Raw genomic sequence first — 24,726 nt, forward strand, 5'->3', positions numbered from 1 at the left:
CAGGAAAATAATATAGAAAAAGGTAGGATGTAAAAGTCATGTTCAGTGTATCTAGCTGGTTTGAAATAAAGTGTGGAACTTTGATTAGTACAAAAGACACCTGAAGTAAACGGTTTCCTATGTTGATGGTATACTGAAAACTGACTTTAAATAATAAAAACCAATAAATATAAACTTAGATGGTAATACAAAAATTATTTCTCTGCAAAAACATTAAGCCTCTACATCTTAACTACATTTGTACAGAATGTGAACAGAAGAAAGAGACTGACAGAAAGAAGAGAAAGATGCAAGAAAAGAATACCTTTGTTGATGATGGTGGTGTGGGAAAATTAAGCCAGGCTGGAGCAAAGTCATGCTGCGCCATTTAGGTCCAGTCTCTCCGACTCAATGAAACAAGGCTTCAACACCTCATGGCAAGTCCCTGTCATATAAAAATGGAAGGAATTAGACCTGTCGCTCCTGGCCAAAATTATCTTCTTATCCTGTATCTTCTTTAACTAATAATGATATTACTACTTTAAGATTCCACTTACAATATAATTCTAGAAAAAGCAAAAATAGTGACAGAAACTACATCAGTTGGAGTAAGTGGGGGACCTATGGGGGAGGGGAATGACTGCAAAGGGAAGGAGAAAATTTTTGAGGTAATGGGGGTATTATCTATATTGTGATGATGGTTATACAAATGTACACTTATCAGAACTCATCAAATTGTAAACTTAAAACTGGCTAATTTTACTGTAAATAAAGTATAAGTCAATAAAGCTTGTTTTCAGAAGTACAACGGTCTTATCACAAATAAGACTGTAAACATCAACTATCTCCTGATGTCACACAGCAGGAGCACAGAACACCATCTATGATGTATTCCTGCCCACACTCCAATATGGAATCTGAAATGTGATCAAACTACCAATTTGCAGGAAATTCAACACAGAGAAACAATTTAAAGGACATACATATAAAGGAAGTAATCCACCAAATCCAGACTAAGCATATTCTACAGGTCAAATAATCTGGTTTCTTCAACAAACAAGTGCCTTTGAACAGGGAGATCAATCAAGTACAATGTGTGGACCTTATTAAAACAGATCCTTATTCAAACCAACCAACCCTTAAAAAATGAAAACTATGAAATCAAAATTTAAGCATAAACTGAATAGCAAATGGCATTAATGTTATTAATCATTTTAGATGTGATAATGGTTAGTGCAATGATGTTATATAAAAGTTATGTGCTGAAGTCTTTACAATTACAATTGATACATCTGGAATTCGCTTTAAAACAAACCAGGAAATGCTAAATAGGTTTACAGTTTGAAACAAGGTTGTTCATGTTTATTAATGTTGGTACAAGGAGGTATATGAATACTCTGCTCTACTTACTCATACAGTTGAAGATTTCCATAATTAAAAGGTTTGTTTGTTTTTTTACTTACAATCATCACAATAGATATCTTAATATTTTAGAACATACTGCTCTTCTACATTCTAAATTTAACTTTTAGGGAGCCTATCTCAACTGCGTCCATCAAGTTTCATGTTGCCAGCCCAATCTAAACATAGTAAATTCAGTTTTTTTAAATAAGGCAGAAGCCAACTGGGCAGCTGTATTCATTTCAATATAGAGCTTAGTCAATGAAGAAATCAAATTTTTTAAACATCAAAATGTCTAAGTTTACTAATAATGTTTTATATTTATAATCGCATAATTTCAACAGTGAAAGTTTTTTTAAATGATCAATACCATTGTTAATCTTCCTTTTTCAAGTCTTCTTTCACATATAAGTGCTATGCCCACAATATTTTAAAGCCTTATCAATTTCCTAAAATACTTAAAAATAGATTCTTAAGACATTACAGAAATATTCTACTTCCACTATCTCAAACTGTGCTGGTCTAGTAAAAGAAAGGTTAAAAGTGGCCAAATACATGAAATAGATACACAAATATGAGTTAACTCACTATGGTAATAAAAATGTTTAAATGCTAAATGCTCGTATGAGCTGGAGTTACAAAACCACTGATGCATTCAAAACACCTAACACACATTCCAAGAAAACACTTGTAAAACAAATGCAAGATTTTAAGATTGTACCTAATCAAAATGAATTATGTACAAATTTGTGCATTCTGAGCTAATTCTACTACCATCTTATACTTTTGAAGTCTTTTGAAATAAAAATGAAATCTACAGTGTTTTAGGATGTATAAAAGATTATCTATTTTGACATGAAGCTAAATACTAAACTGTTTTGTGATATGTGTGATAGGATGTTACTTTCCCAATAACTTCTTGTTGAAACTCTTAAAATTATAGTTCCAGTAACTCGGTGGGAACAAAAGATCACTTTTATAACATGTACCGAATGAAAATTCACAAGAAACTCCAGAGGACTTAAATTAACCAATAACTTAAAGCTTATCATTTTAAACAGGGTCTCATCCAAAATGATGGTTAAGTGAGAAGTTATATACTAAAAACTCTTCCTGAGAGGCAAACCACTAACATTACCTATTCATTTCCTTGATGTCTTAATAAATTTTAATTTAAGTCCAGTCCTTAAAGAATAAAGTATGAACGGCTAGCTAATGGCAGATGTTTTCATGTTCTGAAAAAAGGTAAAGAGCAAACACTAGTTAACATTATGGCATTTACCCAACAAGTGTGTGAAAGGATCAGGATATGCCACCCCAAAATATGCCACTCTGACAGAAGAATAATTTTAAGCTGAAAGCATGAGTTCCTGAAAGCCCTTATCAACCGAAAAGCAGAGTCACCCCAAAGAATTTATTAATCTCCTTCCCTGGGGCAATTCTAATCTTCTCTTCTGGAAGACAAGATAAATCTGCAAATCACCCAGACATAGCCACAAACTATCATATCATCTCTCCCATCAATTTTCCTAAGGGCCCATTTATCAATCTTTTTCAAAAAGTCACTTGCTTTTCCATTAAGCTCCCTTTTCCCCTTCTCCTTTTCCCTTACTTAGTATAAAGATCACAAATTCCAACCATCTCTGAGTTACTCATCTCTGGATACTCCCACATGTTAATAATAAACTTTTCTATTTTCTCTTGTTAATCTGTCTTTTGTCAGTCTAATTTATAGGTTTATATGTTCTCTACCCCAGACAGAGAACCTAGGAGGGTGGAGGGGGACTTTTATTCAACATGTGTAAAGGCAAATTAAAGTTTCAAAGACTCCACCCTATTTATTTTCTTTTAATTGTGCTTTGTGCCATCTTACTTCATTCCATCTTCCTTTCCCTAAATAATGTTATGGACTGAATTGTGATCCCCTCCCCGCCAAATTCATATACTGAAGTTGTAACCCCACATGTCAGAATGTAACCATATTTGAAGATAAAGTCTTTGAAAATGATGAACTTAAAGGAGGATGTTAGGATGGGCCCCATTCCAATCCTGTGTCCCTATAAAAGGAGGAAATTTGGGCAAATTGAGAGGCACCAGAGTTACACCGCACAGAGAAGACAATATGAAGAGGCAGCAAGAGGGTGGCGATCTGTAAGCCAAGGAGAGAGGTCACTGAGGAAACCAACCCTACTTATACCTTGATCTTGGACTTCTTTCCAGCCTCCAGAACTATGAGAAAGTAAATTTGCTTAAGCCACCCAGTTTGTGAAGTTTTGTTGTGGCAGCCTTCCCAAACTAATACTAATAGCAATATTAGAAATACACTAATTAAAAATGTTTATGTATTTCCTGGGGTGGCCGATTAGCTCAGTTGGTTAGAGCATGGTGCTAGTAGCATCAAGGTTGCCGGTTAGATCCCCGCATGGGCCACTGTGAGCTGTGCCCTCCTTAAAGAAAAAAATTAAAAAATAAAAATGTTTATGTATTTCCTTTACACATGTATCAACTGGTATATACAAGAAATTATTACCAAAATGGGGGTTGGGGGGTTAGGGTACAAATCAGCAGTCCAATTAACACCTCAGGGATTAAAGCCTATTAGGAATCTTCTACCAGATTTTGTTACAAGGTCTAAAAGCCCCATGTGGACAGAGAGAGTCAAGATTTTTAAATGCTTCCATTACGAATATCCTAATTTCTCATCAGTCACCCAATTTACAACTTGTTCATGAATCCATGTCAGAAGTCTGAACTATCAACAATAAAATTCCCCAGGGGAAAACTGGTTCCTAAAAGATCCTAATCTAAATTTCTATATTTGTCATTGTACATGCCTGACTATATTTTTTAAAGAAATACAGATCATTGATTAATTAAATATCAAAATCTAGTTCTTTGAATTGAAATATAATGCGCTTTGGCAAAAAGTACACAAATAAATGGGACTTTTTCTATTTCTACTATTTTACTTCCAAACCCACCAAATTTGTGCCAAATGCCTCCAATGAAAAACTTACTCAAATTGATTTCATCAGAATGAGCATCAAACTTACCATCTTTATATATAACGGTTTGTATTTCAGATAGCTTAAGCTTTAAAAATCATAAAGCCCTTTAAAACACCTGAAATCAACCAACAGCTAAGGTATTCTCTAATTAGACGCAGAGTATGGGCTTCAGAGCCAACATTCCTAGATTCAAATCAGTTCAACAGGTTCTTAGGTTGGATGACCTTGGCAAGTTAACATAGTCTCAGTTTCTTTTCTTCATTAAAATTGAGATTCATTTTGCAAGATTCAACCTGAAAACTGTTAAAAACAGCTACAAAAAGACAACTACCCTTTACTACGAGACTCTCTACATTCAAACCTTTGGATAAGGTTACGTTTTTTAATATTTAGTCAAACTACTAACATTCCTTAATTAAGACAAGAACCAGAACGCCTTCTATTCATCCTTAGTTTTCTTTATATTAATAGTAAACTTCTGGAACATTCCTTTAGTGTAAGCTTATTTTAATATATTAATAGAGTTCATTTAAAAAGTGGGTCTTCCTCTTCCCAATTCAGGCCTAAAGCCAATTATATGAGGCAGAGCAAAGAAGCCAAAGGATCCAGACTAGATATGAGAGGGTATCAAGATGGGAGTAGCCCAGCACAGGATGTCAGCATCAAAGCAGGGTGAGCAAAGGCAACCATGCAGAGGGAAAGCCAGGGATGAAGCACTGAGACCAAAAGAATGAGGAAGGAGTCCATATGGGGAGAAGGAAGCAGCTATAACAGGGAGTCAAGAGACTAAGCAGGGAGAGAAAGGTGCCCACACAGGGGAGGTGACAGCAGCTACAATAGAAGACTGGTTATATATAGGGGAAATGATCAAATAACTATATCTAGAATAATGAAAGCTAAGTTTCACACTATCAAAGGCAGTAACTAATAATGGAAAGGGTAAAAACTACAGTGAATGCTGTGGTATTGTATTGTGTTGGTATGATTACTGATTAATTCACAGTCATATTAACAGTATTAAGGTACTAATGGTCATATATAACAAAGGTACACATTTGTTTACGTATAAATTTTTTTCCTTCCCCCCAGCTCTGTGCACTTGAGGTCCTAAGCAGAGTGACACTCCAATAACAATAAGCATACTTAGCAGCTGGGTTGTGGCTTCTAAAATCCATTTTCCACTAAAAGAAACCAGAGCTTTTTGAAAAATTGCTGATTCCAGGGCTGGAAAAAGACGGCAAAATAAGCCTGGAATATTTTATTGTAGCAAAAAGGGAAGTGTCCAAATAATGACTGGAGAACTATCTTAAAGGACATGGGAACCAGCTTGAATTAGGTTGCCACTGACCGTATCCAGGACAATTTGAGCACTAGAAAAGACATGTGAAAGACATCAACAAAAATGGTGATGAAATAGGCAATTCCACGAGCCTACCCACCCCTCCACAGATAAGCCAAAATATCAAGCAAAATCTATCAGAATCAACCTTGTCAGAACTCTGAACAGTCAAAGGTTTAAGCAATCAAGCAAACTGTGGATGGAAAAGGGGCCATATGGTAAACCTGACAAGCTCAGGAGACTGAAAATAGTCTGAACATAAAAATTCCTAACTAAAAGTGAGTAGTGGCCGGTAGTCACATCCTTGGCCTGTAGCTTCCTTGACCGGGGTCAATCTTTACCTTAAGTGAGCCTATCTGTTGTCTCTTTTTGCATCTAAGATAATGTACCCTGGAAGGGCAGAGTAATCCCGTCCTCCCCCCAACCCCCCGCCCCGAAGGCACGAACCCACCAAACCAGAGCAGGAAATTACAAAATCCCTCACTGTTATCTTGTTCCCCAAATACTATCTCTATGTGCTGTAAAATGCTATTAAATATCCTTTAACAACCAATGTGTCTCTCCATTTTACTTTTTATCTAATCCCAGAGATCCCCCCCCCCTTTGCTTTATCTCACCGCCTTAATCTAAAACCAATGGATTTCATGTAACCCTCCTCCTTTGATTCTAATGTATAAAATAAGTTGCACACCAGCCATTTTCTGGAGCATTTTCTCAATCCATTGAGACTTTGCTTCCCAGCAACTGTCATCAGTTTAACTCAAACTCATAAGCTTTCTCTTAGGATGGATGCCTTTTCGTCGACAAAACAAACTTTAAAACTGTAGGGAAATTTTGTGGTATTTTTATTTGCCCTTGACCCACATCTCTTTCTGGCACAGAAGTCTTTAAGACCCAATGTGGGACCCTGGTCTCTGGTTCCAGAGTGAGCAGAGTAGACCTTATTGTCATAGAATTATGTTTGTCTGTATAAACCTATCCGTGAACAACCTGAGTAATACAAGAAGCACTTGCCTTTGTTCTGCCTCACATGGAAGGAAAAGCTGCTATGCAGAGGGCATTCACTCAAAACAACCTCCTGCCTGGAACAAAGTTCACAAATGATTAAGCAATAGCATACCCAAAGGTTGTGAGCAAAGTCTAGGAGAGACTTTCTTTGGGAAATTATTTCATTGCAAAGAACTCTCTTACACCAAGGAATTTAGAAAACTACACAAATGCCCAGAGTAAGTTGCATGCTCAGAGGGAAAAAAAAAAAACCCTATGAAGACCCCTAAGCTTTCACTTCTAGCTGATCTTTTAAGGTTCTGCAAAAGCAGGAAGTGAAGGCTAAGACAGAGTTATAAACAGTGTGGCTGAACATTAAAGAAATGCCTCCAACACAGACCCAGTAGGCAAAGACTGGGAGAGTTTATTTTTATTTTCACTTTATTTTTATTCATTTTTGGCGACAAACAATAGCTGAAATAAAACTGCTATTGTATTGCATTGATATTACTTTCTGTAATTACGGAACCTCTAATCAAGTCTTATTAAAGGCTACCACCTATCTCAGCTGTGTTGCAAACACAACAGTAAGAGTTGGTTCTTTGCTTGGCTCGCGTGTAAAAGATTTGCAATCTTTACACAAGATAATATACAGATCCTAATGGTATTTAAACTTTCATATTTTGTTCATCACGAATTTTTTGTTAATTTCTTTAAATTTTTTCATCAAAATATTATTTTTTCTCAAATAACAACAAAAAAAAAACACTACGTACCACAAACTAAGGGTCAGAGACTACCCAAAACAAAGAATATAGACTTTACAAAAATAGTTCAGAAAAATCCCAGAATGAACACACAACTACAACCCACACAGCAAGCAACCCTGATGGCAGAAAAAATACTTGATTCCCAGTGTCTACATATTACAATATTCAAAATGGGCAATTTTTTACAAAAACAAATTATATATATCTATAGATAGAGATATCATGCAAAAAAATAAAGTATGACCGATCACAGGGGAAAATATTAGCAGAAACTGTCCCTGCTGCAGCACAGACATCAATTGTCTTACATACAAAGAGCTAAATGAAACCAAGAGAACAAGGTCTCAACAAATAGAACACCAATAAAGAGACAGGAATTATAAAAAGGAACCAAAGAGAAATTCTGGAAACAGTACAATAACTGAAAAGTAAAATTCAAGAGTTTCAATAGCAGATTTGAGCCAGTGAAAGAATCAGAGAAGTTAAAGATAGATCACCTAAAATTATCAATCTGAGGAGCAGGAAGAAAAAACAAACTCAAAAGAGCAGAAAAGACCTGTGGAACACCATCAAGCACACCAACATACAATCATATAACGGAAGTTCCAGAAGGAGAAAAGAGAAAAAGGAAGAAAGACTTATCTAAAGAAAAATGGCTAAGCCCTTCACCAAATTAGATAAAGACACAAACATACACATCCAAGAAGCTAACCAAACCCAGAACGAAAAACAAAAAAATTCACAGGAAGACATAATCAAACTCAAAAGCGAAATACCAAGAAAACCTTCAAAGCAGCAAAAGAGGCAACTAGTGACGTAAAAGGGATCCTCAATCACTATAACACACACCTAACAAAAGTAAGGAAAAATACTGTATGATCATCTCAACTGGTACAAAAATGGCATTTGACAACAATCAACACCCTTACATGATATAAAAAAAAAAAAAAAAATTCAACAAACTAGAATAGAAGGGAACTTAACCTGATAAAGAGCATCTATGAAAAAACCACAGCTAACAAAATACTCAATGGAGAAAGACAAAGTTTTTGCCCTAAGATTAGGAACAAGACAAAGATACTTTCACCACTTCTACTCAACATTGTATTGAAGTTCTAGCCAGAGCAGACAAAAATAAAAGCATCCAAACTGGAGAGGTGAAGAAGTAAAACTATATTCACAAAAGAGGATGATATTATACACAGAAAATTCTAAAGAATTCATCAAAGAAACTATAAGAGTTAATAAATTCAACACTGCAGGATACAAGATCAATACAGAAAACTCAGCTGTATTTCTATACATTAGCAATGACATTCCGAAAAGGAAATTTTAAAAATCCAATTATACTCACAGTAACATTCAAAAGAAAATATCTAGGAATAAATTTAACCAAGACAGTACAAAACTTGTTCACTAAATAAAAACTACAAAACAAGCAATTTTGGAAGACCATATAAATATAAAGATATCCCATGTTCAAGAATTAGGAAATTTAATATTAACATAACAATACTACCCAAAGTGATATACAGATTCAACATAATACCATTAAAATCCTAACAAACTTTTCTGCAGAAACAGGAAAGCCAGTCTCAAATTCATTTGAAACTGCAGGGGGCCCCAAATATCCAAAACAATACTGAAAAGGGAGAATGCAGTTACAGGAGTCACATTTCTCTGTATCAAAACTTACTAGGAAGCTACTGATCAAAACAGCGTTGTACTGGCATAAGGAGAGAGATATATATCTAAACCAATGAAATAGAACTGAGAGTCCACAAATAAAGTCATGTATAAACGGCCAAATGATTTTTAACAAAAGTGCTAAGACCAATCATTCTATGGGGGAAAGAATCTTTCCAACAAGTGGTGCTGCGGTAACTGGGACCCCTATTCACACGATATACGGAAATAAACACTAAAATGGACCAAAGACCTTAACTATAAAAGCTAAAACTATAAAACCATAAGGAGCAAAAAAAAAAAACACAGAAGGCTTCATTATCTTCGATCTGGATTGGATTTTTATACACGACGCCAAACGCGTACGTAGCAACAGAAAAAAGAAATTGGGACTCCATGAAAATTTTTAAGTTCTGTACAAAGGATATTCCCTAGAAAGAGAAAAGACAACTAACAGAATGGGAAAGAATATTTGCAAATCATATCTGATAAAATCTAGTATCCAGAATATATATACTGAATTCTTACAGATCGTATCTAATAAGATCGAGTATCCAGAATATATATATTGAAGAATTATCACAACTCAAGAACAAAAAGACAAACAACCCAATTTAAAAATAGGCAAAGGACTTGGACAGACATCTACCTACCAAAACAAAACAAAAAAAAATTAACAAGTGTTGGTAAATATGTAAAGAAACTGGTATTCTTGCATTGTTGGTAGAGGTGGTGCAAGCACTATGCAGTTTGACAATTCCTCAAAAAGTTTAACATATACCATATGACCCAGCAATACCATACATATATGTATATATATTTATACACACACGTAGTACATGTATATACATATATACATCCAAAAGAATTGAAAATGGGTACTCAAATACTTGTACACCAATGTTCTTAGCAGATCTATTCACAATAGCCAAGAGATGCAAACATTCAAATTGTCCAGTAATAGATGAATGAATAAACAAAATGTAATTTATACATTCAATGGAAGGAATAAAGTACTGACATGTGCTGTGAGGATTAACCTGAAAAATGTTAAGTAAAAGAAGCCAGACACAAAAGATTACATATTGGGGCCGGCCCGGTGGCTCAGGCGGTTAGAGCTCATGCTCCTAACTCCAAAGGCTGCCGGTTAGACTCCCACATGGGCCGGTGGGCTCACAACCACAAGGTTGCCAGTTCAATTCCTCGAGTCCCGCAAGGGATGGTGGGCAGCGCCCCCTGCAACTCAGATTGAACACGGCACCTTGAGCTGAGCTGCCGCTGAGCTCCCGGATGTCTCAGTTGGTTGGAGTACGTCCTCTCAACAAGGTTGCCGGTTTGACTCCCGCAATGGACGGTGGGCTGTGCCCCACCCCCCCAACTAGCAACAGCGACTGGACCTGGAGCTGAGCTGCGCCCTCCACAACTAAGACTGAAAGGACAACTTGAAGCTGAACGGCACCCTCCACAAGTAGGATTGAAAGGACAACTTGACTTGGAAAAAAGGCCTGGAAGTACACACTGTTCCCCAATAAAGTCGTGTTCCCCTTCCCCAATAAAATCTTTAAAAAAAAAGATTACATATTGTACAATTCCAGTTATATGAAAACTCCAGAATAGGTAAAGCCAGAAGGAGAAGCAGATTGATGGTTACCAGGAACTATTAGGAAGGAGTGGGGAGTGACTGCTGAATGGATACAGATTTTTCTTTTGGGGTGATGAAAACTGTTCTAGAATTTGACAGAGGTGTTGGTTTCACAACACTGTGAATGTACCAAATGCCACTGAACTGTATGCTTTAAAATAGTTAACTTCATTTAATGACTCTCTTTTCAATAAAAATAAGTAGTAAGAATGCTGTATTATAACCCTTTGAATAAAACACCATGAATCCAGATAGGTATAATGTACACACCAAAAAATCTGCAGAAGAGGTTATTTACACAATTTTTAAGTACCTCCAGAAAAATACTTATTGCAGTCTTACAATAAATAGCCTAGCAAACAGCATGGGAAAGGCTTAATCAACAGATCAAAGTGACCATCATTAGTAACAGAACAAATTGAAATTGTGTACCAAATAATAGAATGCAATGAGCAAAACACAGCCTCACTTCACTTCTGCAATATCCTAGCCAAAGATACATAACCTGCATAGCCTGTCTAAAAGTAAGAAAAGCCAACTTGACAGACGTTATACTAAAACAATTGGCCCTTAATCTTCTAAGAGTCAGGTTATAAAAGGACAACCATTTTTTAAAAATCATCAGGCTGTGACACATGTCCATTCCCTACTTTTGGAATTCATAATATTTTTAACTTTTGATACTTTGATATTTTACTCCACCGAATTTTGTTTCATTGTTGTAATACCATTAATAAAACTGTATTAGTATTTAGTAGGCATCTGCCATGTTTCCACGAAAATAATGGCTAGCTGGACAATCAGCTCTAATGCATCTTTTGGAGCAAAAATTAATATGAGACCCGGTATTATTTTACTATAGTATAAGACCCGGTCTTATATTAACTTTTGTTCCAAAAGACGTATTAGAGCTGACTGTCTGGCTAGGTCTTATTTTCGGGGAAACATGGTACTAAGTGCTAAGTGATTTCCAGACTTCCATAACAAAAAGTAAAAGAGGCCCCTTTCCTGGAGATTCTGATTCAGTAGGTCATAAGCAGGGCCTAGACTTGTGTTTTTAAACAAGCACTACTAAGAGTGATGATCATCAGGAAAGGATAGAAAATACTGTAATAAAGACTCATCGAGAGAGAAAAAAATTTTGCTTAAGGAACAAGGCCTCTTACAGGTAGTAAAATAGTCTATTACTTGACTATTTTTTTACAGTTTTGGTCAGAAAGTAGTGTCCAATACCTTGTAATTAACTCTATTTAAAATTATAGATTAGACTCTCTCAAATATAAAAGAGCATTAATAAATTTCACAAGAAACCTAGAGTTATTAGGAATCTCCATACTTTAAAGTTTCACTTTAATGCTTCCTTTAACCTGGAATTTTGTTAGACTTCTCAGTTTACCTCTTATTTAAGTTGTTCAGAACCTTTCTATGCTTTACTTACACAGGGGGAAAAAAACATAAAAAATAGAGCAAGAATGTTATGACAATTATTATTAAGTTGATATACATGAAAATTGCTATGTTCACCCCTCCAAAAAGAACTTTAATTAAGGGGGGAAAACCATTAATGGAAACAGGATGCTTTCAGTTCTCACGTTTTTAGACTATTAAAGGTGTAATATATAAAATATAACTAAAGAACTTTAAAACTTATCATGAACTGACTTAATTTTCATATAAACTTCACCAGTACAAAAAAAAACGTAAACTTTACAATGTAAGCCAATTTTTATTCATTGAGCTTCCCTTTACTCACAAAACTGAGGCAAATTAAGTCATCCCTGAAAGTTTTTCCAAGTCAGCTTATGGGATCCATTTTTTTTTTTGTAAGGATTGGTAAAGGTATATTTTAATTTAGAATTATAAAGCACACAATATGAACTAATTAGGATAAAATTTAATTCAAATTGACTCATTTACTGAACAGCCAAATGGGCAAAACAAAGCGTTAAACACTGAAGATACAAAGCTCAAGAGGGTACTCCTGCCTGCTAGCAGCTAACAAGCTAACAGTTAACAAATAATTGTAAAACAAGGTGTTGCTGCCTCAAACCCTTTATCAGAAATGTTGAACTATAAGCAAATTATTTTTTTTAACTGAAGTATTTACTATGAGAAAGGTGCCAATATTATGAGGGTTCAAATGAAGTAAACACACACTTAGTGTGTGTATATATATATATACATATATTATGTTATATATACATAAAATGTGTATATCATATATATTATATATATACTATATATAATATATATTTTATATATACACACACACACACACAGGAATCAGCTTATGTTCTCTGAAAAGGAGAATTACTAAAGACTATCTAATTTACTCCTAAACTACACAGCCAGTAATGACAGAAACTGAACAATGTGAACTCTGCCTCAAAAGCTATGCTGTCGTTTACTTTCATCATCTCTCAAACCTTCCCACAGAAATTAATGAAAGTTTAACAAATCCATTCTCTTGCCCCAATGTATTTCAGAAAGTAACCAAAATAACTTGTCTTCAAGTCCTAGTTTATTTTACAAACGTATGAAATTTCTGCACTGTACTCCAATATATTCACATATGTTGTAATGTAAAAAAGTCTTTAAGTTACTTGCCATCAAGTAAAATAACTGCAGCAAGAGGTGCTTGGTTTACCCTATGGGTTTCTTAGATTACGTGTATGAGAAAGCACTGTTATACTACGTAAAATCCGAAGATGGTTTAGCTCAACTAGAATATCAATATGAACAAAAATGAGTATAACTATGTATGACTATAAGATCAAAAAGAACTACACTGAGGATATATCATATAACATAGAATTTATTTTTTTTTAAACCAGGGTATTAGACACTAGAATTAGTAACTACCAAGCTGTTAATGTACCGATTCCCTTAAGATACAAAGGTAGCCTTTGTTACTTAATATTTTCACACTTATTTAGCCCAAGACACAAAACTATAATGCTTTATATTTTGTTTTAATTGAGCAGAAAATGAAATTACCCTCTCCATCACTAATACAAAAAGAAAATGGAATTTATCGCTGTTTCTCCCTGCATGCCAAGACTCCTTGGCCAGTAACATATTGTAAAACTCAGAAAAACAAAACCTGAAACAGTGAATTTGTGTTAAGAATTTAGAGTAAGCATGGAATATTTTTAACAGGTTTCTTTAAACTTTTGGATGCTTCGTTTCTAAATAGTACTAAACCACTGTTGCAAATATACCTGAACTGATGAATCTAGTCACTATACTCTCAAGATAATCAAGCCAGTAATGAACAGGTCAAACAACACCACTTACTAAGGCCAGGTCTATCTAAATCAGGAGTAGAGAACGTACTCTGGGGGTGGTAAGTAGAGGGCTTTTAACAGCACACAGGAATAAGAAATCAGAACTTAATTTGAAGGAAGGAAAGTACTCAGAAGTTTTAAAGTTGTAATTACATGTCTGGAAATTTCCTTTCAAAAAATCAATCAGGTAGCTTGCTGTAAAATGAAGGGGAGTGGTGATTCAGTAGATCACCTGGAGAGGAAAAGATATTAAAATCTAAAACTTTGATTCCCATCACCACCAATTCATGACAGACATTTTCACAAATTTTGTTCCACGGAGTTCAATTTCAATTTAAGAGTTTCCCTGGGGGTGGCTGGTTAGCTCAGCTGGTTACAGCGTGGTGCTGAGTAACACCAAGGTGGCCGGTTAGATCCCCACATGAGCCACTGAGAGCTGCTCCCTCCTTTAAAAAAAACAAAAACAAAAACTTTCCCTCAACTTTTTAAAAAGCTCTATTCTAAAGAATGCAAGTCAAGTGTAGGAATAAGAGAGTAGTAGCAGCGAACATGGAGTGAAAAAAGGCAGAGAGATTGAAAAACAGAATCTACTGGTGGATGATTAGTAGAGAACTGGAAGTGCAGAGCAAAGGAGAGTGAGAAACCAAAGATGAATACATTTCAAAGTTAGGAAATGAGGGGGACACAAGGAAGGAAAATTTGGGGATGTTAAGAAATGGTGTTAACATAGTATGTTCACTTTTTGAGAATTTACCAAACTGTATGTATACATATAATTTGTGCACTTTTTGAGTATATGTTACCATTAATAAAACGTTCAAATGAGACCTTTTTTTGAACAGAAAACCAGGAACAAAGTTCCCACCAACTTAGAGCTTGAGTCAGTCACCAATGGGCAACGATGTAATCATTCGTGCCTAGGTAAGAGAATCTCCATAAAGACCCTAAAGGTATTCAGAGAATTTCCAGGTTGATGAATATGGCTACATGCTGATGAATATGGCTACACCCCAAACTCCACAGGGACAGAAGCTCCTATGCTAGGGACCTTTCCAAACCTCACCCTATGTACCTCTTCATGTGGCTGTTCATGTTCTTTGTAACACCCTTTACAATAAACCAGTAATAATAGTGTTTCCCTGAGTTCTGTGAGCCATTATAGCAAATTATTGAACCTGAGAATTGGGGGGAAGGGGAATCTCCAATCTGCAGACAAATGGGACAAGTGTGGATAACCTGGCGATCTACCAGTTGAGATTGGCATGTGAAGTGGGGGAGGCGGAAGTCCTATGGGATTGAGCCCTTAACCTACAGGGTCTACGCTAACTCCACATAATTAGTGTTAGAAAATCCTAACTGAATTAAACTGTAGGACGCCCACTAGGTGTTCCACAAAAAATTGGAGAACTTCTTGCAAGAGTATGAACAAACACACAAGCAAGCATATATACACACAAGAGCAATCACTCCCAAAAAAAAAAAAAAAAAAAAAAGCACATTTTCTAAATAAAGAGTTAACATGGGCACTGGCACCACAAAGATAATTTCCTTCAGCCTAACTACCTCTCAGTAAGCACTGCTTACACACACAAAGCTACCAAACAGCTTTTTATTGCCTCATTCTTAAATATAAACAATCATCAAACATTAAAAACTATGAACACAAAGGAAACAATTCAAGTAGTAACCAGCCAAATTAATGAAATTTTCAGGACCCCAAGAATAAAGAGCAACTTGCAGACAGAAAAAAGAGCATTCTTTCACAATGAAGGAAAGAAATCAGACTGCATCGAGCTTAATCATCACATACTGTTAAGACAACGCACAAAACCTCTATCAAAGTCCTAAGCAAACTTATTTTGGTTCTGGAACACTATACATTTTCAGACAGGCAATTCCTAAAACCAGAAGGGAAGAAAAAGGCCAGTAACCAACATTTTTTATTCAGGTAAGTATATGGACAGTTCGTAAAAGAAATCGAATGACACAGGAAAAGATACTCATAACAAGAAAAATACAAATTCAAATACTGGAACTACTCACCTACTATATGGCAAAAATCTCTGTTAGGGCGGGTCCAGAAAAGCTTATAGTCTAAGGTTAATTTTGCCCCCACTAATTGGAGAAAATCCTTTTGAAGACTTTGCTATATTCCATCTATTCGGAGGTCTTTTCACACTGGCTGAGGGAGACACAAACCTTTCCTGGCCCTGTGTAAATACTGGGAAGTGTTTTGCCTGTTCTTTTCTGCCGGTTCTATCCCCAGCCTCAGTAATTTCCACCTATGCATGCGGAAGTCAGTCCTAAGTCAACGTGAGTGGACCCTTCTGCGTTCCCTGTGCAGCACTTTCCTCTCTATCATTTTGGCACACAAATTCTACTTATTCTGACATCAAATATTCAGCTGTCTCCCCAACTTCCAGTAAGACCACCAGGCTATGTTTGAATTCGCCCTCCTTGGGCTATAGCCTATAAATTTTCTTCAAGCAATGGGCTGAGGCATTTATAAGATTCACCACTTGCTTTCATCCCTTGTTTTAAAAAGCCTGTTTCATGTATTTTGTTTGGCTTTTTAGATTCCTTTGGTGATGAGAGAACCTGGTTATCTGGTTTCCTGTTATTTCATCAGAGCCAGAAACAAATGCCAATTCAATTTTAACATTATGAGATTTTCACTAAATTGAATGTTTTACATGTATGTATTTTCTATCATGGAATTTTTCTTGAAATGATCCAACTAATTCCAAGTAATTTAACTGTTTCCCAAAACAAAACCCAACAACAAAATCCAGCACTCAGCATCCAATCAAAAATTACCGGTCATACAAAAAAAAAAAAAAAAAGAGCAGGAAAATACTACCAAGAAGAAAAATCAGTTTATGGAAAGATATCCAGAAATGAGAGATATGATGGAATTGGCAGACAAGTACAGTAAAGCAGCTATTGTTAATATGTTTAGAGTAAGGCAAAACATAAACATAACAAAAAATATGAAAGACCCAAACAGAATTTCTAGAGAAAAAAATGCAATATCCAAAATGAAAAATACACTGGATAGGGTAAATAGCAGATTATACAATGCAGAAGAAAATGATCAGTGAATGAACTGATAGGGTAGCATTTAAACTATAAAAAAAAAATTAAAGGAGACAAAGACGGACACTTGACAACTGAAATGTACAATTAAAAATTGAAATAATAATTTCTAATATTTCTGCACCCAATGACAATGACACACTTTTCATAAAGCAGAAAGTACAGGCAAGGGGGTCGCCAGTTACCTAAGTTGGTTAGAGCACAATGCTCGTAATATCAGGGTTGCCGGTTCAATCCCATATGGGCCAGCGTGAGCTGCGCCCTCCACAACTAGATTGAAACTACTTGACTTGGAGCTGATGGGTCCTGGAAAAATACACTTAAATAAATAAAAGTTAAAAAAAGTGAAAGTACAGTTGAAAAAAAAATAGAAAACACTAATAAGAGACTTGAACACATCTTTCTCAGTCCAATACAAATATAGAATAAAAAATTAGTAAGACTATAGAAGACTTAAACCATACTCAAATATTGATTTTATATATCAAATGCTAAACCACCAAATGCAGAAAGTTTATCTTCTTTTCAAGCACCCATCTTAGGATACAAAGAAAACTTTAACAAATTCCAAACAGAAGCATACATTTGACAATTCAATTAAACTAAAAATTAATAACAAAGTCAAAAAACAAAGACTTCCAAATGTAACTCAAAAACAAAATAAACTAAAAGAAACAAATTCACAAAACCAATTGGAAAAAGCAAAACAGATAAATAAATCCAAAAACCGCTGGAGCAGGGGGAATCAATAGAGAAGACACTATCACAAATAAACAAAACCAAAAATGACAAAGAATATTTGAAATCATGAGCTTTGAAGTCATGATTGAAATCACTTTGAACTTTATGTAAATAAAGTTGAAAACACAGGAATGGGCAATTTTTAGAAAACTACAATTTATTAAAAATGTCCCCAGTAGAGAGAAAAAACTAAACATAAAAGAAAAAAAAGAGTTCCATTACAAAAAAAGCACAGGTCCAAGTGTCCTTGAGAACTGAGGTGCTAGGCGTTGCAGAAAAGAAACACAGACTATGAATGAATAAAAGCCTTGCAGTCCTAAATTTGAATTGGAAGTATCAGTATGAACTTATTTGGTACTGTAGGGTAAATATACATTAAGACTGGCTTAGAACTTAAGTTCTACTTTAAATGTCAAGCATTCAAAACCTAATTCAATGCAATAAAGTCACTATCATCCTTTTAAAAAATCTTCCACTGACAGATAAATGGATAAAAAAGATGTGATACACACACACACACAATGCATTATTATCAGTCATACAAAAATGAGAAAATCTTGCCATTTGTAAAACATGAACGGACGTTGAGGGGTATTATGCTTAGTGAAGTAAGTCAGAGAAAGACAAATAATTAATGTTCTCAATTATATGTGGAATCTTAAAAAAACTCATTGAAAAAGAGCTCAATGATACAAACTTCAAGTTACAAAATAAACATGTACTAAGGATCTAAGAACAGCAAGCCTATAATTAACACTGCTGTTGAGATTAGATAAATAGACAGATAATGTCTATATATGCAAGTTAAGAGTACATCCTAAAAGTTTTCATCACAAGGAGAAAATGTTTCCTTTTTTAAATTTTATCCATGAGATGATGGATGCCAATGAAACTTACTGTGGTAATCATTTCACGATATATGTTAAGTCAAACCATTATGCCATAAGCCTTAAACTTAAACTGGAGGGGAGGAGGATTAAAGGCATACAAAAAAATCTGCCCCCCCAAAAAAAAGATTAAAAGGACACAAAAACAAAACAAGAAATCTTAACCAATTTAGCCATAAATTCCTTATCAAAAGATTCAGCATTGTACATGTTACTCCATTAAATGCAATTAAGCTTCCCATAAACATTTTTGCTGTATTTATTTTCTGAATGACACAATTACCAATAAACAGAGAGTGGCTCCAAACCAGGATTTTAAACAATACTCTCCAGAAGAATACTTACTACTATGGAATGAAAAACAGAGGACGGAATAACAGAAGGAGGGAATTTTGAAGGAAGATTAGCTCATTCCTCTTGGTACCAGGTAATTACAGATAAAAAACAAAGGTGAAATAATGGTAATGACTATCCTCAAACTATCAAAATGTGAAACCCACCAGACTAAATTAGTATGCATTTAATACAAAATTAACTCCATAACTGGTTATTTTGTGCTGAAACTCCACATCAGATTTATTATATTAATTATTAAACAGTAGAAATCTTGACTTTGAGGACTGACACAGAAAATTGACAAAAGATTGTAAAGAAGGGAAAGAGACTCCTTATTGAGCATCTATATGCAAATATCATGTTAACACTTTACATATCTAAATTAATCCTAATAACAAAAGGTATTTAAATCTCCATTTTACAAATTTAAAAAACAACTTTAGCTTAAAGATATTTGTGCCAAAGGTGTCTCAGCTGGCTCCTAATGAGTCTCAATAATACAAATTATGTCTGTCTTCATTTTTTTCATATAACTTATGACACAGAATTCATTTTTATACTTACAATGAAATAATGGGCTTGATAATTTTGCATGTCAAAGACAAATCAACTTTTTAGAATTAGAAAATCGTATATTACTCATTAAGAATACAGTGTCCTTCCCTCAGCCAGCCAGTTTAACTGTCCTACAGAATTTAATTTTTAGAGAAACCGCTCACAGAAGTTAGTTGTATTTTTTTTCTGTAAGTTACAATAAAGAACTGCTCTCAGGGCCAGCCCGGTGGCTCAGGCAGTTAGAGCTCCATACTCCTAACTCCGAAGGCTGACGGTTCGATTCCCACATGGGCCAGTGGGCTCTCAACCACAAGGTTGCCAGTTCAATTCCTCCAGTCCCACAAGGGATGGTGGGCTCCGCCCCCTGCAACTAAGATTGTACAGGGTACCTTGAGCTGAGCAGCAGCTCAGCTCCTGGATGGCTCAGTTGGTTGGAGCGAGTCCTCTCAACCACAAGGTTGCCAGTTCGACTCCCACAAGGGATGGTGGGCTGTGCCCCCTGCAACTAGCAATGACAACTGGACCTGGAGCTGAGCTGCGCCCTCCACAACTAAGACTGAAAAGACAACAACTTGAAGCTGAATGGCACCCTCCACAACTAAGACTGACTCGGGGGAAAAAAAAGTCCTGGAAGTACACTGTTCCCCAATGAAGTCCTGTTCCCCCCTTCCCCAATGAAAAAAAAAAAAAAAGAAAGAAAGAAAGAAAAGAAATGCTCTCAGTCCTTTGGGGGGAAAATAATAGTGTTCTAATTTCCAGATTAAATGGCTTTTTGACACCCTTTTATATTTAATATAATTCCATTTTAAAAGCTACAATAATTAAGACACTATAGCACTAACATACGAATAAAAATAAACATCAGTGGAAGAGAGCAGAAAGTCCATACACCCAAATACATATGGAAACTTAGTTATGTGAGAAAAGTTGGGACAACTTCTCCTACCTCAAAGCTTACTCAACATAACCATCAAATGGGTCAAAGATTTAGAGGAGAAAAAAAGCAGTCACTAGAGAAGTGGGAAAAACTTTTATGCTCTCAAAGGGGGAAGGAAGGCCTTTCTAAGTATGACACACAAAAAAGGAAGTGATAAAAATGTATTTATATATTCAAGTATATGCAAACGCAAAATTTGACAAAATATGACAAAATTCACAAGGTCTAAGAAAACAACATACTGGGGGAGGGGAAAACTCTTCACATATAGCACACATAAAGGGCTGACTTTCATATTATAAAATGTTCCTGCAAATCAACAGAAAAAGAACTCAATAAAAAAATGGGGAAAGACTATAAACAAAGTTCACAGAAAAGAATCTTGTATATGAAAAATTTTCATTCAAAAGGACAAGGCAAAATGTGTAAGAAAAAGTCTGATCCCCATGAGTGCTGGAAATGTAGCTCTTTGGAGAGCAATTTGGCATAGTACTTAAAATTACACTTATAGGAATGTACTCCCCATTTAGAAGGATATTCATGAGCATTGTTCATAAATAAGACTATTATTCAGCCAATAAAAAGAATGGGGTAACTCTACATGTATTAGTATGAAATAACTTTCCAAGATATGTTCTTAAGTGAACAAGGCTATAGAGCCGAGTGGATCTCATGCTACTGCTACTATTAGGAAGAAAAAGAATATAACCTGCTTATATGTACATGTAAGGTCTCTCTAGAAAAATACATAAGAAAAAAACTAAGTGGTTTATTCAGACAAGTACTACTACTGAGCAACACGAGTGAGCGAGTGACTTTTCTCTAAAAACCCTTGTACTTTTTGTAATTTGCACTAGGTGTGTGTGTTAAAAACAATGTTAAATACTCTTCAGTCTGACTCAACTTTACCCTTTTCGGAATCCTCAAACTCTTAATATAATCCATCTTTTTCTGAAGCCAAGTTAGTTTAAAAAGAAGAGAACAAGTTTCAACAAATGAATTATAAAATGAGCCTAACGCTACAAACAAGTCAGTTCACGAAGAATGCTAACAGAGACAGGACCCTTGGTATGAAATGGAAGATTTGGAAATTCAAATACCTTAAAGACCTTAAGATTATGAACACAGCTAAAAATATATACTGAATTCACACACACACAACTTGCTAGACAATTTGCTTAGAGCTTTACAAGTAGTAACTCATTTAGTCCTAACTACATCCCCTAGAGGTTGATATTATCTTTTCTTCAAAACAAGAAAAACAGGTTTTTATACAGATGTGAAGCACATTTTAAAGTTCCCAAGGTTACAGTACTAGTCAGTGGCAGCTGAAATTCTTAACCACTATACACACATATACATACTGTAAATAATTCAGAATCCTTTAGATAGGGATCTTACCCTATATAAAATATGAGCTTTAATAACAGGTACTGAAGAAATTTTCTAAGTTCTGAGTTTTAGTCTTACCTTTCAAGCACTGTCTTGAGCTATAGATATACCAAACTATATAAAATACAGAGCTCAATCTCCTAGACAGATAAAAGACAAATAGTTTGAGCTACCACTACAGTCACAACTGGCTTTCCACTAACCTAGACAATTATGTCCTCAAATTGCCTCTTGTTTTCTCATCAAATTCAGTCCTTGGAAGGTCCTAATTGAAAGGACTTAGATGAAAACGTTTTTCACTCACTTTTTTCCATTTCCTATAAAAGGAACTCATTTTAATGAAAGAGAGACCAAAGAGTAATTCATGTGAAAAATCTGAAACTACTAGTTGTGTTACAGGAAAAAACTAAGGCAACTAGGCTTGCATTGGAAAAGTCTTTAAGACACCTTGATTATTATCAGGTGAATCCATTTTTCAAGTAGTTTTCAACATAGCTAGTGTTCCATAAAACACTGATTTCATCACACACCTGATGTTACTCATTGTTTATAGCCCCAAGCTTAGCATTCTTCTAGAGCTTTCATAAATAAGCCCCTTTGCAAGGGATCTTTGTAATAGCAAAAATAAAGCTCTACAGGCATAAATCTGCATTTGTATCTCTGAGGAAACATAAAAGGATTGTGCTCCTCAGAGACAATAGTTAATATAAATGAATTGCCATGGCCTTCCTGATTTCTGAAAATGAGCCTAAAATTCTGTTCACTCAAATTTAAAAGTCACTGCTTGAAACCTAAAGTGTGTTTTATCGTTTTAAACCTGAGAGGACAATTTCACTAGGTTTCAATCTCTCTGGTTCAACAGCTCAAAACTGAAGGAAAACTTTAAAGGCAACGGTCATAATAAATAAGTCTTCATCAGGCGGTCCCTTCAGAAAGCTACCAGCAAATCCAAAGCCAGTCTTTAACAGACTAGAAGCTCATGTAACATATTATTTAAATCTAGGCAGATAATACAGCTTCTAAATGAGCTGACAACAAATCAACTTGACTACAGATAATCCCCTAACAAATTTCACATAGTCCCCAAGCAGTTAAACAGCAGTTCTGTAATAAAAATATCAACTGCATATACTCAATTCTGGGGGGAAAATAAAAGTTAAGCTAAATTATCTAAAATGTTAATAATTCTTTTATTTGGTAACTGCATTGAGAATATGAGTCAAGATCCCTGCCCTCAGAAAAGTTTGTGATGAAGATGGATAAACGTGAACAAGATAGAGACAGTGCTCTGAATGAAATAAAATACAGAGTAAAAAAAGAAACCAAAGGTGTAAGACGGGAGTTGCCCACTTTACATAGAATGGTTAGAGAAAGTCACTCAGAATGTAACTTCTGAACTAAAATTGAGCTAACAGAAAAACAGAAGGAACAAACGTAAAGGCCCTAACACAGGAAGGAAAATGCCTGGTGTGTTCAAGAGAAAGAAGGCCAAAGGCCAATAGTCTAGGAAGACAGCAAGCAAGGATGCACAAAAAAGGGGACAAACAATGCAGATGCTTGTAGGCTACAGAGTCTGCACGCTGTTCTTAGGTCCAATGGTAAAACACTCATTATTAGAGTCAGGGATGTTGGCTGGCCTGGCCCAACATCAAATAGCTATTATTACTAGACTGTGATGAAACCACGATTCAAAATTCAAGGACAAAATTCAGAGAAGTTCAGAGCAGACAAACTACTTGAGTTTAGGAATCTTACATTTCTGCTTTGTTTGCTAACTAAATACCTAGCACCAATGAAGGTGCAGGCACATAGCAGATACTTAAACATCTGCTACGGCAATGAATGAACATCACTAGCACAGATTGGCTCTCAAGAGATAAGAATCTTATATCCACTGCTGAGTCAATGTTTTACAGTAAATAAGTTGTACCCTACTTTCTCATTTCCAAAACAGAAAGGTTGTCATTTATTTTCCAGGTTGTTCAAGTTATTAATTAGATAACATATAACATTTCAAGTCGATGGAAAGAAGATTGCTCTATGAATTCAAAATGGCATTCTTTTCCAACAGGTTTTACATCACACGTTCATAAAAGCAATTTCTCCTTTCAATCCAAATTTCCTATAACAGATTTTTAGAAAACAAAAAGATGTCAATCGGGTTTTAAAGCAGTAAAAGTCAAATGCTGTAATTTGTATTTATCAACTACAATTCTGTAGAAATGACATAATACATATATATCAATGAAGAATACAAAAGAAGTTGTATACATATACGGTCAATTGATTTTCAAAAGAAGTACTGCAAAGTGATTCAAAGGGAAACAAAGTCTTTTCAAAAAACGGAAGTGGGACAACTGGATACCTCTATCCAAACAAACAAGAAAAAAGAACCTCAACCCTTTCCTCATACTACACACACACAAAAAACTATTCAAAATCGATCACAGATCTAAAAACATGAGCTAAACTACAAAATATGTAGGAAAAAGCAGGAGAAAAATCCTGTGACCTTGGGTTAGGCAAAGATTTTTTAGGACACAAAAAAGTACAAATCATGAAAGAAAAAAATCAACCAATTTTACTTCAAAATTTAAAATGTTCTTCAAAACACACTGTTAAAAAAATGAAGACAAACAAAAGACGGAGAGAAATTATTTGCAAAACATTTGTCTGATACACT

At 35.1% G+C, this 24,726-nt stretch overlaps 1 protein-coding gene across 6 annotated transcripts in view; it reads right to left on the reverse strand.

The window, feature by feature from the left end:
- GPBP1 (GC-rich promoter binding protein 1) overlaps positions 1–24,726 on the reverse strand; it is a 69,237-nt gene that overhangs the window by 33,605 nt on the left and 10,906 nt on the right. For 4 of the 6 annotated variants that reach the window (XM_019743319.2, XM_019743308.2, XM_074328925.1 and 1 more), the window contains one exon: positions 305–424. The exons of 1 other annotated variant lie outside the window; for it this stretch is intronic. In XM_019743319.2, coding sequence (XP_019598878.1) covers positions 305–367 — 63 coding nt within the window. In that variant the 5' untranslated portion in view covers positions 368–424. Of the gene's footprint in view, positions 1–304; positions 425–3,008; positions 3,019–24,726 lie in introns of those variants that run through there. One more of the 6 variants, XM_074328923.1, reaches the window with a different exon arrangement.

Source organism: Rhinolophus sinicus, linkage group LG03 (assembly GCF_036562045.2).
Source record: "Rhinolophus sinicus isolate RSC01 linkage group LG03, ASM3656204v1, whole genome shotgun sequence".
NCBI lineage: Eukaryota > Metazoa > Chordata > Mammalia > Chiroptera > Rhinolophidae > Rhinolophus > Rhinolophus sinicus.